Here is a 23,145-nt window from a genome sequence, read left to right as displayed (position 1 = left end):
GAGAACCTCATTATGTTACAAGTAGTCCTTGAGTTACAACAGTTCATTTAAGGACCATTCAAAGTTATAAAGGCACCAAAAAAAGCGACTTATGACCATTTTTCACACTTACAACTCTTGCAGCATCCCAATGGTCACATGATCAAAATTTGGACACTTGGCAACTGACTCACATTTAAGATGGTTGCAGTGTTCTTATCACCCATCCCCTCCCACCTGTGACTGTATGACTGTAATTTTGTCGCTTGTATCCTTACGATTTATATTGACTGTTTCCTAGTATGATTTGATTGCTTATTGTACCCTATGACTATCATTAAGTGTTGTACCTTCTGATTCTGGACTCTTGACGAATGTATCTTTTCTTTTATGTACACTGAGAGCATTTTCACCAAGACAAATTCCTTGTGTGTCCAGTCACACTTGGCCAATAAAGAATCCTAGTCTAGTCCATTCCATTCCATTCTATATGATCCCATTTTGCAGCCTTCAATGGGGAAGCCAGATTCACACAACAACCGTGTTACTACCTTAACAATGGCAGTGATTGATTCACTTAACACCTATGGCAAGAAAGGTCGCCAAACTCACTTAACTGTCTTGCTTAGCAACACAAAATTTGGGACTCCATTGTGGTTGTAAGTAGAGGATTACCTGTACTATTCAGTATTTAATTTGGGAAGTATGAACTTGGTTTCTCCTTTAAAGTACAGACTGAACAAATTCCCTGAATACACCTCATTTGTAATTGATGCATACGTAGATAAAAACAAATAATTTAAATATAAATATAAGATAAATAGAAAGAAACAGGTTGGTGCAGTGGTGCTGGCCTAGAAAACAGATGTGCTAGCCCTCCCATTTACGTGAAAGCCAACTGGATGACTTTTGTCCAGTTCCTCTCTCTCTCAGCCCATCCCATCCCACAAGGTGGTTAGTGTGTGGGAAAATAGTAGACAGGACTATTAGGTATGTTTGCTGCCTTGACTTATATATATAAAAAAGCAGGATAAAAAATTAAGATCAGTAATAATAAATCTATCTCTTATCATATCCATAAAGTCACTAAGGCTTGAGTTTGACTCAACTGAAAATAAACGTTAATATTTATTTATATTGGTGAGTGATAATAAGCAATTACAACAATGTCAAAATATAACTCTGGTTGTACTTCAAGACCAAAACAACATGTGTTATTGTTTATTTGATTGTGTGCCAAGTCAGTGTTGACTCTTAGTGACCATATAGATCAGGGGTGTCAAACTCAAGGCCCGGGGGCCAGATCCGACCCACAGGGTGCTTACATCTGGCCCACAGGACTGCCCTAGAAACAGCAAAGGACCGGCCCGCGGTGCCTCTGCCAGCAAAAATGGAGCTTGGGAGGGTCGCGTGTCCCCCCCCCCCAGCTCCGTTTTCACTGGCAGAGGGTGGCAGGAGGCCTTGGCAGCTGGAAATGGAGCTTGGGGGCCCATTTTTGCTGGCAGAGTACACAGGCCACCACAGACTCCCCCAACATGAGTGATGTCAAGCTGTCCACGGCCACCACAGCTCCTGAGGTCAAACACAATCTTAATGCGGCCCTCAATGAAATCGAGTTTGAGACCCCTGATATAGATAGATTTTCTCCGTAGCGATCTGTCCCTAACCTAGTCTTTCAGTTCTCACAATAGTGCACCCCTTTCCACTGTAACTGAGTCAGTCTACCTTGCTGCAGGTCATTCTCTTCACCTCATCTCTTATACCTTTCTCAGCATTAGAGCCTTTTCCAGAGAACTAGGTCTTCACGTAATATGTCTAAAGTTGGATAATTTGAGCCTGGTCATTTGTGCTTCAAGCTGAGAACTCTGGATCGATTTGTTTGATGTTTGTTTTCTTGGCTGTCCACAGCATTTCTTGGGAATCTTCGCCAACACCAAAGTTCAAAAGCAAAAATACTCTTTTTTGTCCTCCCTCGAAGTCCACACATGCATTGTAGTGGTTAAAATAAACTAAAACATACAAGGAACTTGGACTTTATGCAGCCAAGCTAATCTCTTACACACTGAAATCAGCCATGAAACAAAAAAAAAAATAAGCCTTCATTCTTGAGAAGACTGGGAAAACTAGATTGTTTGTTGTTCTTTGATAGCTTTGCTTGATTAAATGTTTTCCATGTTATACAGGGCTAAAATAGGAGGAAGAAGGAGTACTGTGTGTGTTCTATCTATACTCTGGCATTAATAGGATTTGTGATCCTCCTGTGAGCATCACTCAAACAGGTCCATGTCCCAAAATAATTTATTTTGCTACTTTTCAGTGGAGATAAATCCTTTCAATGAAAATAGGTTATGCAGTGATTAAACTTCTTTAGATGGCTTATAGTAAAAGTTAGAGATGTAGTAGGTTGATGTTGGACTAGAACACAGTTTTGTAGGGGAATTTGGCAAGTGGAAGCCCAATCTATCTGTAAGGCATCATGTTGGAGAATGCTGGTTAGAAACTCTGGAGTTTTAGGCTCATGTACAGAATTCTGCAGTGGAGCCAGTCTTCATTCCTACCAATCTAGCTCATAGGTGTATTAGAAAGAGGAGAAATCAGCATGTATATTTCGGGGGTGGGAAAGATGGTGAATAATAGATGGATGAAGATGAATAATAAATTCAAGGGCAGTAGTGACGAATGAAATCTTCAAACTCAGAAAGCTCCTTTAATTCAATCATTTGAACAGAATGAGGTTTTTAAGAGAACCTACTTAAATATATTTGCAGATTCAAGTTGTTTTATTATTAAAAATTGGAATTTTAACATTTCTTTCATCTCCTATATTTCACTCTCTCAGCCCAATTCACCTCACATGGTGGTTGTTGTGGGAAAAAATAGGAGGAAGAAGGAGTACTGTGTGTGTTCAGCATCTTGAAGTATTTATTTAAATAATAAAAGCAGGATATAAATAAATAAAAGATTCAAAAATATCTTTTCATGAAAGAAAATGTGTGCATTTAAATTAACTAAGGAAGCTGAAATCATACAATATTTCAGGTTACAAAATTATTCTAAAATATTCCTGCTGTTCGTGAAATTTAAAATGCAATGCAGAAAATTTCCAAATATGAAATTTAGCTGTAATTTGTATACCAAGTAGCTTCAGCCAACAGTAAGAATTTAGAAAGGGGCAAAAACCTATTTTGAAACTACCATATTAAATATATTCTTAATGTGAAAGCATTGCATTTCTAATAACTCACCTGTTCAAAAGAATGAAATCCCTCAGCTTGCTTATTAGATTAGCAGCTTGTCCTGGCAGCGAGTATAAATTTGATAAATAAAACATAAATTGAAAAATCATTCTGGGTATTTAAAATGCCATGAGTTCAGATGTACTCAATCTGGAACAACTAAGCATTTTAATGTATACATAGCAACTAAGAGGGCCAACCATAATTCTGAAAGATCCTGATTTGAATTTCACCTCAAAGTTGTTTCAAAGCAAATCAAATTTCATGGCTCCACTTTGCCCTTGTCAATGCCAAGCCAAAATAAACTATTTTTAGGGTTGCTTTTAAGGATGGGAAAATCACGTATGGAATCTGCTAGTTTTGTTTTAAGATTGCATCTAAATGGTAGTCAAAACATTGGGAGAAAAAAAGCAAATAAGAAAAGTTTGCTGTAACAAACTTTTTCCCCCTTGAACTTAATTTTATATATTTACAATTTGGAGACTTGCTAAACCTCAGTTATAAATATGCATAGAAACAGATTTTCTTTTACAGGGAGAAGCTCCATAAATGCTTACTTAGTGACTGGCTGTCAGCATTCCAAGTAATGCACCCATTGAAAACAAACTTGGAGGCACTCGAGTTCCTCAAAAAACAGTTTATTGGGTACATCATATTGGCTACAAACTGGTGAAAGTCGACTCTGAGATTTTCTGCAGCTTTCACCTAATTAAAAGTAAAAATTTTCCCATTCCCCCCAAGTCACTGGTCACGCTGTCCAATCCAGGAGCTGGCCAGTTGCTGGGTTACCGGCTCCTCCTCTGGCCAGCCACCTGTGAGAATGTCCTTGGTTCCCACAGGAAAACTGTATTGTTTTGGCTATAAACCCCATCTAACTATTTCCCCTCTCCCAATGCTGTGTGGCAACCCTGAAGCCTCCAAGATGGCTTCAGCCAGGTCCACTTCAGGGTTGATACTCGCAGTTCAATTAGCAGTCTTAGATCAATTCATTCATCCTATATGATACCTAAATCATCTATATTGATGGATTTTTCTTTAACTTTTCTGAGCTTCTGTACAGAATGATCTGCAAATCAACACAGATAAGTCACTGTTACATAACTATTTAAATATACTTGTATATTAGTCATGGCCCAGTGTTGGAAACTTATATAACTTTGAGATAAAGAGATGCTGATTGAGAGGAGATTTTTCCAGCATTAAAAGACGCCTCTTTAAAATACATATTTTATTTATTTATTTAATCAAATTTGCTTGACTGGCCATCTCACAGAAGGTGACTCTGGGTGGCATACAACAAAACCAACCATTTAAAATTGAATATAAAAACCAATTAAGGCAATTAAATAATCAGCATAAGTACAGTCAATATGGTGAGAGGGTTAATTAAAATCTCATATGCATGCAGCCAGTACAAGGGCTATCTCCCATCAGGGGTTCCTCAAATCTGGTTGAAGAAAGCAAACATGTTCTGGGGGCTTTCCAGAAGGGTCTAAGGATTGATTGAGGCTGATCTCACTTCAGGGGGATGATCTTCTAGAGCAGGTGTGTCAAACTCGGGCTGCATCAGGGTGGTGTTTGATCTTGGGGAGATGGGATGGGCGTGGCCAAGGTGGGCATGGCCAGCTCAACATCACTCATGTCGGGGGCGCCTGTGGTGGCCTGAGTGCTCAGCCATCAAGAACGGGCTCCCGAGCTCCATTTCCGGCTGTGATGGCCTCCTGCAACCCTCTGCCAGTGAAAACAGAGCTCACGAGGACTGGGCACGGCCCTCCTGAGCTCTGTTTTCACTGGCAGAGGCACCACAGTTTGACACCCCTGTTCTAGAGGTTTACACAACAGCAGAAAAGCCTTTTCTCTTGAGTTCTATCAGATGGGATTATTTAGTGGACAGGACTGGCCACATGCCTCTCCTGCTGGACTTGATGAGATGAGTAGAAGTAATCAGGAAGAGGCAGTCCCTCATATAACCTGGTCCATGCTACATAGGGCTTTCAAGATCAAAAATAGCACCTTGAATTTGGAAAGAAGCCAGCAAGCAGTGCAACTCATGGAGCAGAGTAACTGTGATGACCTGGACTGTACCACAAATGTAACAAAAACCAAAACGTAAATAAATGTCCTTTAATGCCTCCAACTTGGCTTCACTGTTCAATTGTTCACAGTTGGAGATAACATTCCAAAAGAAAGAAATACAGTCCAAATTCAAAGAGCAGATAACAAAGCAATAAAAAAACAAAAACAAACCGCACTGAAGAAACTTCCACAACAGACCAGGATAATTAATGACAAACTTCAAGAAGATAACAAGGTACGGTATGTTGGAGGAATGCCAACCAAGATAAACCTCATCCAGGAATAAAACACTCTTTGTCTCCAGCGTTTGCTAGCATGCAGGTCCAAACTCTTATGCAGTTCTCACACCTGCAACCCATGAAGAGGATCATGGCCCTCTCCTCCCGAGTAGACCACATCTGTCCCTTATTCTCTCCTCGCTGCGTGCCCTAAGATGGATAGGAGATGGCCTGGGTCCTCCTCTGACTGCTTAGCTGGCCTCTGCCCTTCCCCAGCCTCCTCCACAACCTGTGGAGCCACGCTTCCACTCCCTGTTGGCTGTTCCTCCTCTCCCTCAGAGTCAGTCTCCACCAGTGGCATGACAGTAACATGTCCTTCTAAGAACAACCATAATTGCCCCTGCCGTTGAATTTTGCACCCGTTAGATACTCCTCAAGGGCAGCCCCTTGTAGAGCATGTCAAATTCCGAAGATGACTAGGGCACAGATAACTGAATTCTCTTCCTAGATAATTGCTCAATTTAACTAAAGTACGGAGAATAATCGTGTTTTTTTTTTTTTTTTAAATTCTATCCTAGCTCTGGAATAAGGTCTTCCAAGTGTTTTAACAACCACTGTCAGAAGCCCAATCTAGAAGGGAGGAGAATGGGAGTTCTTAAGAAGTGTATTCCAGCAATTTCTGGAGGACCTCATCCTAGCTAGTTCCTTTAATATGTATTTCACCATATATTGTGTATCAGGCACTCAAACAAAAACATGTTTCATTTTTTTATATGATATCGATCTCCACTAGGGTCCCCAGAGCTTGGCATCAAAATATGGATGAGTACTAGTTGGCAGAAAAGAAGTACAGAAATCTGTTGTCTAGACCATAGTCACTAAACCATGAGACCCCATGCTGACCAACAGTTATCAGCCATGAAAACCTACAGCAGGGGTGTCAAACTCAAGGCCTGTGGGCCGAATGCAGCCCGTGGGATGCTTAGATCTGGCTCATGGGTCCGCCCTGGAAACAGCAAAGGATCGGCCTGTGGGTGCCTCTGCCAGGGAAAACAAAGCTAGGGAGAGCCGCAGGCGGCTCTCCTGAGCTCCATTTTCTTTGGTAGAGTGTTACAGGAGGCCGTTGCAGCCGAAAACTGAGCTCGGGAGTCCTTTTTCACTGGCAGAGCGCTCAGGCCGCCACAGGCACCCTGACATATGCCACATTGAGCTGGCCACGCCCACCCCAAGGTCAAACACAACCCTGATGCAGCCCTCAATGAAATCGAGTGTAACACCCCTGACCTACAGCAATAGATACAGAAAAAGTTAAACTGTTTTGTTGCCATCTAGTGGCGGTCCAGAGTTTTGTAGCCCAGATTGAATAGTTCTGGACTCCATTATCACTGTTATATGGTAGAATTATATTCTGATATACAAAGTATGTATTTTTTTGGTTGTGCTTTGCTTATTTTATTTATTATTTTTCAATCTCACCATTATTACTTCAAAAGTAACTCAAAGCAACAAACATACATCATATTCCTTCTTCCTCCTCTTATCCTCACAACAACAACCCTGGGTGGTAGATTGGGGTGAGAGCAATTGAGTGGCCCAAAATTACCCAGTCCTGTTTCATCCCTAAGATGAAACAAGAGCTCACAGTATCCTGGTTTTTGAGCTAGCACCTTAACTGCTATACCAACCTTGGCTCTGTATATATTACATTTTTCTCGGAGCAAGTAAGACTTCATTATATTTTAAAAAGATACATAGGAAAAAATTGGGGGGGAAAAGCAAAATAAGCAAATTTAGTTGGCAGCTCACCCATAGTTTCTATAATAAAGTTATATAATCTAAGTAGAAGTGGGCAGAGTGCAAGTCATGCTGGACAATTTGCAATTCTCTCCTTAGAGACATGAGATTACTTTCAATTAGACTTCTGCAGTAAAGCCACCATGAAAAGAAAACCTTGAGCCAGAAATGTTGGACTCAGTTCATCCGCCAAGTGCAGAATTTCTTAAATGAATTATTTAGGTCTATTTCAATATGATTTAAGGCCTGGTATCATGATAGAGATAGGTCATGTCCATCACTCTGATGGCCATCACCACTGACAACAAAGGGTGGTTGATTCTACTAATCCAGCATTGCTCAATCTTGGGAACTTAAAGACGAGTGGACTTCAATTCCAAGAATTCCCCAGCCTTACATGCTTGCTGGGGAATTCTGGGAGTTGAAGTCCATCTGTTTTACAATGGTCAAGAGTGAGAAACTTAATTGGTGGGAGGGGGTAGAATTTAAAGCATTGGCTTGGGCGTTTCATGCTGTTGAAATCCAAGGTTCATGCCAATGATAATCAAAGAAGCACAGGAGAAGTTGGGCCTACTGGAGTTTAAGATCAGCTTCAACCGTACAGATAATACCGGTCCTCTCTGGCACAGGGGTCCCCAACCGCGGTCCGCGGACCGATACCGTCCGCTGAACAACTCTTACCGGGCGCTGGTTAGCAGGCACCGCCATCTTTTTTAAAAGTGCTTCCGTGAGCTTTTCCGGGTAGAAAGCTCACCGGAAGCACGTTTCAAAAAAGATGAGCGGCTAGCGCTTCGTGAGCTTTTCCGGTAGAAAGCCATTTCTGCCCAAAAGCTCACCGAGCGCTGCGCCCCCATCTTTTCGTCAAAAAGATGGCGGCGCCCAGTTGATGCCGGTACCGGGCCGCGGCGCCCAGCTGATGCCGGACCGGGGGCAGGGCCAAAAAAGGTTGGGGATCCCTGCTCTGGCAGATATTAACTTGTGACCAAATTGTCCCAAGATGGAGGAATAAATGAGTACAACTTCATCCATTATCTCCATAACATTATATGTGATGATTTAGCTCATATGGACTCTGTGCTTTGAGAAGCAAGCATCATCATTCATTCTTAACATAGAAGGGTGTTAAGATAATCAGGACAAGAACATCCAACTAACAGTTTTGTTCACCCACTATCATAACAAGCTATTCAACCAAGATCATAAATTGGTCATCTTATGAATGAGTCATTTAATGAATGATGAGATGTGACCAGTTATGACTGATTAGGTTCAGATGTAATCCGGATTTTATTTAGTATGTTGTGTAAACCTAGTCAAGAATGATTTATTCAGTAAACTATGATTAAATGGAGACAGCGGCTCAGTGGCTAAGACACTGAGCTTGTCGATCAGAAAGGTCGGCAGTTCAGCAGTTCGAATCCCTAGCACTGCATAATGGAGTGAGCTCCTATTACAAGTCCCAGCTTCTGCCAATCTAGCAGTTCAAAAGCATGTAAAAATGCAAGTAGAAAAATAGGGGCCACTTTGGTAGGAAGGTGTAACAGTGTTCAGTGCGCCTTCGGCATTTAGTCATGCCAGCCACATGACCAAAAATCCAAAAAGAGATCACTTTGGTGAAAAAACAAATCTGGTCACTTTGCCAACTTCAAAAGCCGATACAAAAATCTATGCCACCAGATAAAAACTGAATGCACTAATTATCACATTAAACAAGAGGAAAACCTTCAACGCACAAATTCCACCTGTGCTTTCTACAATTTTGTAAGCAATAAACTAAAATACTCAATCCCACCCCTGAAAGGACCTAATGGCAAAGATTGCAACGACGACACCATCAAAGCAAACCTCTTTAACACATTCTTTGGCTCAGTATTTGTAAACAGCAATGGATCAAGCCCAGCACTTCCTAGTCGAACCACAGACAACTACAATGATTTAATACATATCGATTTTACAGAAGACATTGTTGAAAAAACACTGCACAATCTAAAACCATCCCTATATATTGGACCAGACGGAATATGTGCCTACTTCTTTAAAAAGCTATCCACTGCCATAGCCGAAACTCTAAGCATAATCTTTGAAAAATCTTTCAGGACCAGCTCCTTGCCAAAACTATGGTCACAAGCCACGGCCATCCCCATCTTCAAAAAGGAAGACCCCAGCCTAGTTGAATGCTGCATCACCTGTAAAGTCATGAAATCAATTATTAACGAATCCATTATCCTCCACTTAGAGACAAACAACCTACTCTCTCATAAACAATTTTGTTTCAGAAAAAAACTATCCTGTAATCTGCAACTCTTACACTGCAAAAACATATGGACGACACCACTCGTTCAGGGCAAAGCAATAGACGCAATCTACATAGACTTCTCTAAAGCCTTTGATTCAGTGGTACACAACAAACTACTCCTAAAACTAAAATCTTATGGTGTCTCTGGACACCTACAAAACTGGATAGAAGACAACAAATGGTCAAAATTGGGAGCGTCCTATCAAATTCTGTACCTGTCAACAGTGGTGTCCCCCAAGGTAGTGTTTTAGGACCAACTCTAAACTACTTCTATGCTCATTGCAAAGACTTCAAACTCTGGACTTGTGTAGCAACAAAACTGTAGTGCATGAAGATAGAAATAGCAAATATGCTTCCTGATTTCTAGCTACAGCATTGCTACTTATAAAGCCAAGGGGAAGAAAATATATTCTGTGAGTTAGAGCTGTGTTTCTCAGCTGATGACATTCTATCAAGCGATGGATATTAAATCCCAGGGGTGCCATTTCCTCCCCCCCATCCTTCTCTCCAAATGTGTCAGCTCCTCTTTAAATCCTGCCTGCCAAGGGAGCTCCCTGCTTTGTAAGAAAAGTCAAACCAGTGGTCTGCTGGGTAATATATTAGAATGGCTTTACAGAGGAACAAAAACTGTATTTTAGGAAGCCTTCCAGAACGTTGCTTGGTGAAAGAGGTTCAGAGTTGAGAACAGGATTCTCTGGAATGAATTGAGGTAGACGCCTCTCTATACACAAAAGGCAGCTAATTGGATTTGTCAGTTGTGAGAAAATTAAAAATTGTTCTCATGCATTATGCAGAAGAGCAGGTTGAAGTTGATTAATAAGGCCGATCAAAATCTATAAGTGTTGATGGGGATGGTTATAAAAAGTTGCAAAGAGAGTAGTAACTTGTCAAATACAAAAAACGCAACACAATTACGAGAGGAAGCCCTAACAGTGAAAGATCCAACTTGAACTAAAGAGGAATTTCCTGTGAGAACTATTAACAAATGGAACAGCTTAAAGTTATAGGTGTTCAATCACTGGAGGTTTTCAAGAATTGTTTAGATAGCCATTTGCCAGAATCGTATTTATTTATTTATGAAATATGTATGACGCCCATGTCATTGTCATGTGACTCTGGGCAGCTTGCAATCTGATAAAACGAATCTGATATTATGAAAGAGTAAAACAGTAGACGAGTAGATATGATGTTAACATTGGCAGAAAAACAGCTAAGGTAGTGGAGAAGAGGTGGAATCTTCTGTTTAATCCAGTAACCCTTCCGGGATGACTTCCATCCAGGCCTCAGGCCAATAAGCAAAGCCATACAGATGCATCAATTTTTTGTAATACATGAGGTATTCTGAGGCTAGAAAACATTTCCAGTTATGTTAACTGGTCTTTGGACAGGTTCCCTCTAGAAATTAGAGTGGTCCCCTCAATAGTGGACTTCCAGAAGCTAGAACAAGCTGAGCTCTTCCAGAGGGTTTCTGGATGTGATCTTCACCTTCATCATTTGGTCTTCAAGGTTATTTTTGCTATTACTGTTGCTGTTGGCTTTGACTTGTTGAGTTGAGGCTCTGGTGTTAAGGAGAGAGTCATAGAGAATTTCTTAAATTGTGGGCATACATGAGTGTGAGTCACTGATGTTTTTTAAATGCTTGCTTTTATTCTCATTATGGTAGATATTTTATTTTATTCATTTTCTTGCAAGCTTCGGGGAGTTGAACTGGTTTCAGCTATACAATACAAATTTCATATAAGTAAATAAGTACAACAGCTTGACAATAAGTTGTCTTAGGAAATTAAATTATGTAATGTAATGTTAACGGCGGGTTTCTCTGTTGCAGTGATCCGTACGTGAAACTGTCATTGTATGTAGCAGATGAAAACCGAGAACTTGCCCTGGTCCAAACAAAAACTATTAAAAAAGTAAGTAGAAGTAATAATAAGCATGCATTTGAAAACCTGTATTTCTTGTGTGTTTTAAAAAGAGCAGTTATTTCTAATCTGGGAGCCAGTTTGGTGTAGTGCAGGGGCCTGCAACCTTAAACACTCAAAAGAGCCATTTGGACCTCTTTCCCACAGAAAAGAGAACACTGGAAGGTTCAAAATCTAGATGGACATGGCGAACTGAACGTCACTCCACCCAATCATGCCTACCTGGGCAGGTTTTGTGGCTCCTGGTGTTTTTTGTGGGAAATGGGTCCCCCCCTCTCCTCCCCCCTCCCTCTCATTACCTTCTCAGGCCAGGTAAGGAGTGACTGGGAGGGGAAGGTGAGGGGCGGGACCAGCCAGTGGTAGGATCACCCAACAGGGAGTCACAGCAGAGGGCCCAAAGAGCCGCAGGTTGCTGACACCCAGTCTAGTGGTTAAAGCTTTAGGCTGGATACTAGATCATGACTTCCAGACCTGCCCTATATAGGCATGAAAGCTGGCTGGGTGACTTTGGACTAGTCATACTCTCTCAACCCAATGGACCTCACAAGTTTGCTGATGTGGGAAAAACAGGAGGAAGGAGGAGGAGTATTAGATATATTGGCCACCTTGAATTATTTCTAAAAATAATAAAGATGGGATATAAATAAATAACAAAAATATCCAAGAATTCCATAAAGCTGGAATTGCCTTTGCAAAAGTCTTTATTAATAAATCCACCAGCTGGTCTGCTAGACTTTGAAGAATAGAAAATCCAGGCTGCAAAATTTAGGATTATCAGAAATCCAGAGGGGCGGGCAGTAGGTGGCAGAAAAGTGTTAAGAGTTTTATGTATCTTTGCTGCCATCTGGTGGTGCTTTGAATTTTTGCATCAATCTGGCAGCAAGGCCCTTGTAGTAGGTAGATGCTCACTAATAATATTCCATTGGCATGGTGTATCAATGATTCAGAACATTGTATTTCAATCTCAGTGAAAGAGAACGTGTAACATTAATTCCGATATGGTCTCACTGAATATTAGGCCAAAGTTCACCTTTTAGTCACTACAGTTATTAATAGTCTTGGTTCAAGATCAGGTAACATTCTAAATTATACATATTTAAATAGATAAATGGAAAGATGCCTTGCTCCATTTTTCCTACACATCAGAAAGAAGGCAATTATAAATATTAAGGCTTTGTTAATGTTGGCATTCTCTTTCTCAGGTTAATTACCAAACTGAGTTTATCAGGTTTGTTTGTTCTGTTCCTGGCCTTTAAAAATGAATAAAAGATTGCTATTTGGAAAAATATATAAATTGAAGTGTTTTTCATGCTTTTAAAAAAATCTGTTTTTGTTTTTTTTTTGCTTAAAAGATTTCTCTTATAAGTTCTCTCGGGTACTCCCAATGTGTTAATTGTCAGACCAATTAAATAAAATTATTGAACCATATTTTGAAATTTATCTCTTGGAATTCCTTTCCTTTTTTAGAGTGGAGAGTATAAATTATGCTTGTGTAAATAATGTGACTGGGGGCAATCTTTCTACTGGCATATTCTTCACCTTATCCTCCATTAACTCCCCCATTGACAGCTGAAGAATTTTTAATAATGAAATATTTAACTCTCTTTATTAAGACATCTCTGCCCAGGTCATCACTGATCAGCTCCCACTGTGTAGTTCCTAATAATAGTGGTGTCTATTTCTGGTTTATCCCGCTTCACAAGGCCTCCCACAAGTAGTTTGCTTAGCAAATGAATTTGAAGCCTTTTGATAACAATGTCTTTATTCCTGATGAAAGCTGTGCCAGTGATTTTCCTTCCCTCCTTCCTCTCTCTGTTGTAATTCAACACAAATTGTACTATATATTTGCAGCATTTTCTAAAGGGTTGTGTTACTAAAATTTCGACCTCTTTTTTTTCTTACAGACTCTAAATCCAAAATGGAACGAAGAATTTTATTTTAGAGTAAGTTTTGCTTTTAAGAAGTTTTACTCTACATTGAATGTTGTTCAGTAATACTTGTATACCATTAATTTGCCCCCAAAAAGTTATGTGGTCTGTTTAGGTAGTCTCAGAAATAGCTCTGGATGGTAGCCAGAATGTTATAGTTTTCATTCCATTTTCTTAGTTGACTGTCATAGTTTTAATCGGAGCAGAGGAATGAAGAAAAGATAAACAGAGAGAGATGGAGAAAAAGATTTTTTAAAAAGGCAACCATGTTTAGTTAAAAAGAACCAGATCCTAATGTACAAGTTGGAATTTAGGTTGATGAACCAGGTTGAAAGATGTCAAAAACTGCTAGATTAGTGTTTCTTTTCTTTATTTACAGAGAGGAGAACTGAAATTGTATGTGTGCGTGAGAAAAGACCCTGACTTTAACCAGATCTAAAGTTCCAAATATTTAACTAGATCTTCCAGATTTGTTGTGTCTCTCCTCTGAGCCACTTTCTGGTTAATCATAACCTGATACCTCAAGAATTTATGCAAGCAAGGTTGGGTACATTGTTAGAGATTGATCAGAAGGGATACTATTCTTGGGTGATGGACAGGAATACTTTGAAGAGTTGTATCTTACAAAAGTGCAAGAGTTTTGGCAACCCAACTGACCACACGTGTCCCTTTGATGGTGGTAGTTATAGGAAACTCTAGTTGTAATCTCTGGGGTTCTGAGGGCTTGCTAGCCTTTATTCAGTGGCAAGAGTAGTTGAATTGTTACTGGGCCATGGTGTACTTGCTGGAGAGCTGGCTTAAGTGTGGCAGGCCAACAAGCCATCACATACTTTCAAGGTATTGGATAACCGAGACTCCTCATGCTCGTCCCTAATCGTTTCAAATAAGAACAAGAATTTCCGATCCCAGTGCTGCAAGATGCACATTCAGTGGGAGAGCTTTTCATAGGAGGGGGTAATAACACAGGAAATTGCTTCATTCCAAGCCATCCCACTCTAGTATTATTTGCGCTTTCTTTCTAAGGATGATGGATTTTTTTCAGGTTTTATTCCCCTCCCCCCCCCTGCTTTGGATGTAAATATTTGGGATATAATCTGAGATGTATGTAGTCTTACTATGACTACCACTAAACATGGTTCCCCATTATTAGAATGTCTTTTGTGTTTTCATTTCACTTAAACTAGGGGTGTCAAACTCAAGGCCCAGGGGGCAGATCCAGCCCACAGGGTGCTTAGATCTGGCTTGCAGGACCGCCCTGGAAACAGCGAAGGAATGGCCCGCGGTGCCTCTGCGAATGAAAACAGAGCTCAGGAGCCTGTTTTCATTGGCAGAACGCTAGGGCCACACAGGCGCCCCCGACACGAGTGGTGTTGAACTGGCCACACCCACCCTGGTCCCCTGAGGTCAAACACAACCTTGATGTGGCCCTCAATGAAATCAAGTTTGACACCCCTGACTTAAACAAAACCAGTGGGAGATAGAAAATGTTAGTTTATAACATATAGTGCTTTCTCAGTCATCCAGATCATGGTTGTCTCAAAGGTGCTTTTTCAAGAGAAAACTAGGCTTTCTGTTTTTTCTTTGAAGTTGTTTCACTTCTCATCCAAGAAGCTTCTTCAGCTCTGACTGGATGGCGGGGAATGGAATGAGAAGCTAAATGTCTTCAACAAAAAAAACAGAAAGTCCAGTTGCCTCTTGAAAAAGCACCTTTGGGACATATAGTGCTTTGGTAATTTTTTAAAACTTATCCACACTAGTGCCTTCTAATTTTACATTATAGTACCTATGTCAATGAGGGCTAACCTTTTTGGGCTCCTGTGCCAAAAATTGTGTGCGTGCTCGCGTTCCAGCACTCAGAAGGCAATGCACCCCTCCTCATGCCCCCCATGCATGTGTGCACAATCCCACCCCCACATCGGCCCCTTACCCGCACTGTGCCTCCCAGCTGATTTTCAGCCCATTTGAGGCCTTTTTCGGCCTCCCAGAGGCTTCAGCCCCCAAAAATACACAAATAGCTCTGTGTGCCATCTGTGGCACACATGCCATAGGTTCGTCATCACGGCCCTATGTAATCTGCAGCTTTTGGAGTAGCATGTTTGATTTCCTTATCTACCAGATTATTCTTAATTGATAGATTAAGAGAAGAAAGAGAGAGTATTGGGCTATAAAATAGCTCAAATCATCTAGGTCATGCCCAAATGTGCCACAAAAACATAATTGCTTGCGACATACGTGATCCAGATTCTTAGTGTGTGTTAGTGAAGACATCCCTAGTCATGTGCCATATTCTCAGGATTCCAGGATTATCAACTCTCACTCTTTGCATTACTTCTGTATCCTCCACATTACATGTTTATCCTTCCATAAGTGAGACTTTCTTATGTACACACAAACATTCCAACTCTTTTGTCTCCAACAAATGTCTTCTTCACTTACTTGGAGTTGATTTATGCTGTAGGAAGTGTTCCTTATCTAGAAATTACATTGTTTCAAAGCTTAGTGAACTGAAGTCCCTTAACATGGAAAAGTATATTGTTTCACTTTTCTCTTAAATTTTATTTAAAAAGAGAGTGAAAGGGGGAAAAAAACGCATGCAGAAAAAGGGCAAGGTAAAATTTAAGCAATTTAAATTTAATCTTTGGGAGCAGCTGTCTGCCAACAGACTGAGGCATTGTAAGATGTTGAATTGCTACTGTCTTTTTCAGTAGTCTGTCAGTGTCTATCCAATTGGCTTGCTTTATGCTCAGTGTTTTAGAAACAATATTTTGGCACTGTCTCAGTAGCATTATAAATGGTTTTCAATCAGATTTCTATAGTAGCGTTAACAGTGAGAAGTAAGGTTAGATTTCTGTAGATATTTTGTAGTAACACTCAATCTTTCTAATACTAAGGAATGGCTAGAAAAAGGGTGGGAGGAGAGGAACAGAGTTGAGAGTGGATCAAATTTGTTTTGATTAGTAATGCACAATCCTAGGAATTGTTTAGCACTGAGTGTCTGGTCCTAGCTTTTTCCATTCCAACCATAACAAAGTTTAATACATGGGAATCTTTCTAGCAGAATTTTTGTCTGGTCAGTTTGCACTTTATATTAATAAAGCTTGCAGTGCTGAACTCCCACACTGCAGAGTAAACCTAGTTAATTGCACTGGGGTTTGTTTTCAAGTAAGCATTCATAGGATTCAGTTCTGAGATGGCCATCTTATATATGTTTACGTGGGAATAAGTCCCATTAGGGCATAGTAGAACTTGCTTCCAAGTAAGCCCATATTTTTAATACAGTTGGTTAATTCTAAGTGTTTATCCAACTTTTGGTATTTGTCTGAAAGTATTTTGATGAAATTCATAAAATGATAAGGCTACAAAGAAAAATAGTAAAGCTGTCCCAGATTTGTGGATGGGTGTGTGTGTGTGTGTCAAATATTACTAGTTTTGTAGGACATGTTTACCCCTGGAAAGCAAGAATGAGGAAGAAAGATTATCTGCAGCTATTAGATGTGATGACATCTATTCAGTAAAATAGATTCTAATCTTTTGCCAATTATAGCATTGTATTTCACGAACTATCAAATATCTGAAAGAGCCCTGAAGTTAATTCAGTTTTAGCCTGAATTTAAAAACAAAAAAGATATGGCAATTTATAGTTAGTGTTACGTATGGAAGCTTCCCCTAAACTCAGAGGTATTAGGACTATCACAGTGAGAGGAATTACAAGTAGTCCTCATTTAACAACTGTCTTGTTAGTGGCCATTGGCATTTATGAACTTTCCAGGTCTGTAAAGCAAAGGAAAGTTGCAGTAAGATTATCCGCACAGTCGCTGTTTATTTAGTAATTCCTTTGTTAATGACCGAGCTGGAGATCCCAATTGTAGTTACTAAATGAGGACTATCTGTATAGCCAAGAACAGAGCTTCTACTTTGCCTATAGGAGATCCCAGATTGAACCCCTGGCATCTTCAAAGTACTATCATTCCTATTTCCTGTTGAAAAAAGTAGAAAATGCTAAACTCGGAAGCTTATTGGTCATAAAAAGGAGACATGTAGAGGAGTTTATCCATATATTAAGTGAGGTTTCTAATGTATTTTTGAATGTTTTTCTGATTTGGGCTAGCTTCTGGACTTTCTGTTGCTTAGCAACCAAGGAGTGGGATCAAAGAGCTCTTGAGACAGTAGAGGGGTAAAAATTCAAAAAAAAAATCATAATTAATCTTACAAAAATTAAAGAATCAGGCTAAACAAAGAATAAATTTAAAGAAACTACTTCTAAAAATAGATATGAAAATAGGCAGCCAGCAGGGATGTAGCACATATGTGATCATTCTGAATGTCATTATCTGACCATTGGACAGATACTGTGTTTGTATGTTTGGTATAAACAGCTGCTACTACTCAGAATGCTTTCAGATTCTATGGGAACAAACCAGTTGGAGAGAAAAGTAGGTGGATGGGATTCACAAAGCCCCACTCAAAAGGGGACAACCCCTTGGCTGTCACAGAGAATGAGAGTCCTGGGCAATGAGGACATCAGATTAAGGAAAAAGGAAGTTGCAAATCTAGACAGCATACTAAAAAGCAGAGACATCACCCTGCCAACAAAAGTGTGTATAATCAGGGTTATGGTTTTCCCAGTTGCAATGTAAGGCTGTGAAAGTTGGACCATAAGGAAGACTGAGTGCCAAAGAATTGAGGCCTTTGAACTATGGTGCTGGAGAAGACTCCTGCGAGTCCCTTGGACTGCAAGTCGATCAAACCGGTCAGTCTTAGAGGAGATCAACCCTGACTGCTCTCTAGAAGGCCATATCCTGAAAATGAAACTCAAATTCTTTGGCCACCTAATGAGAAGGAAGGACTCGCTGGAGAAGAGCCAAATGCCAGGAATGGTTAAGGGCAATAGAAGAAGGGGACAACAGAGAATGAAGTGGCTGGATGGAGTCACTGAAGCAGTAGGCATGCTTAAATGGACTCCAGAAAATGGTAGAGGACAGGAAGGCCTGGAGGAATGTTGTCCATGGGGTCACAATGGGTCAGACACAACTTTGCAGCTAACAACAACAGTACATTGCCAAACCAGTTAAGCTTCTTCAAATAAGCTTCATTGGTCCCTTGGATGAAGAAGGAGTGATATACTGGAAAGGGAAATTACAGAGAAGCTGAACAATTTTTTTCCTCTGACTGCATTGGAGAAAAATTGGGGCCATTCCCTAAATCTGAATTACTGCTCTCAAGAAGGGAATCAGATGAACTGAATCATACAGTGGTGACAAGAGAAAAAAAATGCTAGGCCTTATTGACAAAGGGAGCAATTGGCACATCACAATAGCTACTTGCAAGGTTACTAAAGTATTTAAAGCTGAAATTGTAGACCTCCGAACTGAAATAGGAAATATGTCTCTACACTTGTCCACTATAATTGAAAACTATATGTTGGTCAATGGAAGTCCAATTTTTAACGACTCACAAGGAGATGCAGCAAATTGTAGGCCTGTCAGTTTAACTTCTGTTCCAGGGAAGAAGCTACTATTAAAGATAAAATATCAAACTTTTATAGACACAAGCGTAGAATATCCAACAAGATTTCACTAGGGAAGGTCCTGTCTAAATAACCTACAAAAGTATTTTTGAGATTGATAATAAGTAGTTAAGGGCAAGCCAGCAGACATCATCTACTTAGATTTTCCAAAAAGCCTTTGATTAAGTCCCTCATCAAAGACTTCTCAGTAAGCTTAACTGCTATAAGGGACGTGGTGGCTCAGTGGCTAAGACGCTGAGCTTGTCGATCAGAAAGGTTGGCAGCTTGGTGGTTCAAATCTCTAGCACTCTGTAACGGAGTGAGCTCCCGTTACTTGTCCCAGCTTCTGCCAACCTACCGTGTTTCTCCAACAATACGACCTCCTCCAATAGGAAGACCCAGCATGTTTTCTAGGCATAAAATCAAATTAAGCCCCTCCCCCCAAATTTAGGCCTATTTTAAAACATGCAAAATGGGGGGAAGGGCAAGGGGACTTGCCGTTAGGAGTGCCCCGCGGGCAGCAATTCCTTGCCACCAGCTGCTCCTAATGGGTGATCATGGTAGAGCGCGGAGAGCTCCCTACTCCTGCCAAGCACCTTTGCAGCAGACCCAAGATCTTCAGCACCCGCCACTGTTAATTTCCCTTCTGCCCATGCCACTGCCGCATTTGGAGCTGCCACTTCCACATTTGGAGCACCATTGCTGTTTGGAGCACCGCTGCCGTTTGGAGCTGCCGCTTCCGCATTTGGAGCTGCCGCCGCGTTTGGAGCTACTGCTTCTGCATTTGGAGCTGCCGCTTCCACGTTTGGAACGCTGCCGCTGTTTGGAGTTGCCATGTCCGCATTTGGAGCTGCCACCGCATTTGGAGCTGCCGCTTCCGCATTTGGAGCACTGCCACTGTTTGGAGCACCACTGCCATTTGGAGCGCCGCCACCACTCTAAACACGGCAACATCTCCAAACGCGGAAGTGGCAGCTCCAAACATGACGGCGGTGCTCCAAATGGTGGCGGCACTCCAAATAGCAGTGGCACTCCAAACACGGAAGCGGCAGCTCCCAATGTGGCAGCGGAATGGGCAGAAGGGAAAGCAACAGGGTGCCAAAGGTCTTGGGTCTGCAGCAAAGGTGTTTGGTGGGAGTAGGGAGCTCTCTGCGTTTCGCCATGATCACCCATTAGGAGCGGCTGGTGGCAAGGCTGCCCGCAGGGCGCTCTAGATGAGGATGCAAGGGGGGGAATTAAGTCACCCCCGAAAAGACAGCCTAGCCATTTTTTCGGGGCTCAAAAAAATATAAGACCCGGCCTTATTTTATGAGAAACACGGTAGCAGTTCGAAAGCATGTAAAAATGCAAGTAGAAAAATAGGGACCACTTTGGTAGGAAGGTAACAGCGTTCCATGCGCCTTCGGGGTTTAGTCATGCCGGCCACATGACCACGGAGACTTCTTTGGACAGTGCTGGCTCTTCGGCTTTGTAACAGAGATGAGCACTGCCCCCTAGAGCTGGAAACGACTAGCACATAGGTGTGAGGGGACCCTTTACCTTGACCTTAAGCTCAACTGCTATGAAATAACACAGCAGGGAAATAACACAGCGGGGTCCTCTTGTGGATAAGCAACTGGTTGAAGAGTAGAAAACCAAGAGTAGGACTCCATGGACATTTCTCACAATGATGTAATGAATGGGGACCTCCAGGGTTCTGTCCTAGGACCAATGCCTTTTAATATATGTAGAAATGATATGAGATCAGGTGTAACTAGTAGAGTAGTCAAAATTGTTCAGGATGGCAAAAACAACAAAGGGCTGTGAACAGCTCCAAAGGGATCAATGGACATTAAAGGAATAGTCATTTCCCAACTTGTCTGGCCTTATGTCTTGCTTGCGGAGGTGGGGGGACAAGAAGTGTTTGGCCACTGACATCTTTTGATAGTTTTTTTTTCCAACTTCTTAATTTACTTATAATCTTGGGGTATCCTAGCTTCTCTCATCATATCCAATCCTGATCAGATATGACTTTGTTCAGTTTTTTTGTGATTGACCAAACTCGGCTAAATATTGGGGCTTCACTTAATAAGGAATATATGACCTAACATCCAATTTGGAACTCTTGGAGAAAATAAACCTCCATTTTTAGAACAAGTCTCATCGGGGAAAGAAAAGCAAGAGCCAAATGAGTTTGGATTTATAGACTTCTCTGTTTGTTCCCTTATAGGTAAATCCATCTAATCACAGACTGCTGTTTGAAGTGTTTGATGAAAATAGATTGGTGAGTATTTTCCCCCCTTATGGTTATTGACTTTATGCACGAGAACATTGTGCCATACCTTTCATTTTTCCTTCTCTCCCTTTCTCCCCTGGGAAAAATATTTCTTAAAAGTGAGACATGGAGAGATGTGATATGCATTAGTAGTAAGAGGCTAATAAATACAGTTGCTTCTCAGATTGACAAGAAGATAGCAAATAGCTATTAAGCCCTTCAGAACCTTGGACTTAATGGTGGTAACTCATTTTTGCTACTGGATGAGAGATAGTACAGAGGTAGAAAACAAGCTAATTCAATTAAGCAGTAAGATGCCTAGGCTTGGGTCCAGGAAGAGGATGTTGAAAAAGGTTTGATGTGAGACCAGTTTAACAAAGAGTCAACTAACCTGAGCTGGCTGCCATGCACTTGGTTTCTATAAATACTGAAGTATGGTGTGGCTTCCAAGCTTCCATATGAATCCACTCAGGTGAAAAGCTATTGTTTTATCCTTCGTCCAGGAAGTAGTTAATAAATGTAGGTGCTTTTCTATGGTAGCTCGCAATTTTGTTTAGTCCAACCTATTTGCCATTGTAGTCTCTATGTTGCTGATGTTTCAGCTTATAATTTGAACCAGACCTATCTTTAAAAATGCATTTAATGTTCCTTTTGTTTATGGTCTAATGAATGTTAAGTACCATTTATTTATTTTTAATCTATGTACTTCCTTTCCTCTCATCTCCCTTCCTTGGGGAATTTTGCTCTGATTTTATTATAATGAACAGTTATTGTGAGTTATTGCAGATATCTACACTGTTAGGAATACCATGTTGTAAGTAATGGAGCCTATAGATACAATTCAGAGTATACAAAAAGGTTTGGAGTAAAATGAGAACTAAGCGGGAATTTCAACTGTTCTTTGCTAGCTTGTATTCATCACAAATCACTTCTCTCTGAAGTCCCAAACTTGTATTTGTAAGTGCTTAAAACACTGAAGCCTTTGGCGAAAGGTTACAAATGTAATTATAGTATCATAATTGGTTGATTAATCAAATAAGATGAAAATATGTCCTCAAATTGTGTTAAATATGCTAAAGATGTTTCAGACTTTATTCAAACCAGCGGGAGATGGATGATCTGATCAGTATTATTAGTCCTGCTTTTCTCTTGCATGTTTAACAAAACATAGGATTATGCTGACCTTTGGTATTTGGATTACTGAAAGTTTTGTCCCCTTTGGAAACTGATTCTTTCCTCACATGAAATAAATCGTTAGAATACTTAAGTCTTAAATATTTAGGACATCATTCTCGGTGGATATTCCCATGATGTTTTTTCTCTCTCTCTAGCTTTTGCTGCGAGGTTCTCATTTATGCAGAAAACCAAGTGGTTTTATTTTATCTCCGTAATAAACACTTTAGTTTCACTGACCCGGTTTTTAATTCGTGCTGCCTGCAGATTTTGAAACTGTCGGATGTCTGCTTCTGCCCACCCCTTTCTTAACAACCACTCAGAGCAGAATCAAGTTTGGGCATTGTTTAATTTTGGGTTCCCAGTCCATCTGTCTGTACTTCTGACGTTTCTTGGCTCCTAACAAAGCAGAGCTCTATTTCTTGCTGGCACTTCAACCTTTCTAACACTGCTCACTTTCACACTGGAAGGCTGCCATCGTTTAGCATGGAGTTTAACTCAAATTCTGTACAATCCTTCATGCTTACCCCTGCTCCAGCTTTTATCGCCTGCCCTGCCTTCTAAAACCCAGGAACAAGGAAGATGGATGGCGGTGCCTCTTGAATTGTGCATGTAAGAATCTTCTTTCCTTTTCTCTCCTGAAAAAAGTTTGAATGTGGTCGAAGAAGGTTCTTTGCAGTTTGTTTGCAGTGGCAACTTGATATCTGTGTTGATTGCTAAGACAGAGAGAGGAGCATTTAAATTACTTTTCAGTAGAAGGGAAGAA

The 23,145-nt window shown here is 40.7% G+C and overlaps 1 protein-coding gene across 12 annotated transcripts in view; it reads left to right on the top strand.

The window, feature by feature from the left end:
• Window positions 1–23,145, top strand: part of NEDD4L (NEDD4 like E3 ubiquitin protein ligase) — a 308,711-nt gene that overhangs the window by 148,397 nt on the left and 137,169 nt on the right. For 11 of the 12 annotated variants that reach the window (XM_087958572.1, XM_087958571.1, XM_087958570.1 and 8 more), the window contains 3 exons: window positions 11,428–11,509; window positions 13,423–13,461; window positions 21,162–21,215. In XM_087958572.1, coding sequence (XP_087814698.1) covers window positions 11,428–11,509; window positions 13,423–13,461; window positions 21,162–21,215 — 175 coding nt within the window. Of the gene's footprint in view, window positions 1–11,427; window positions 11,510–13,422; window positions 13,462–21,161; window positions 21,216–22,796; window positions 22,992–23,145 lie in introns of those variants that run through there. The other variant, XM_087958578.1, reaches the window with a different exon arrangement.

Source organism: Notechis scutatus, chromosome 2 (assembly GCF_049901735.1).
Source record: "Notechis scutatus isolate UNSWTSFEM ecotype Mainland chromosome 2, rNotScu1.2, whole genome shotgun sequence".
Classification (NCBI taxonomy): domain Eukaryota; kingdom Metazoa; phylum Chordata; class Lepidosauria; order Squamata; family Elapidae; genus Notechis; species Notechis scutatus.
Note: the sequence above shows the minus strand (reverse complement) of the source record. Positions and strands in the feature narration are given on the sequence as shown.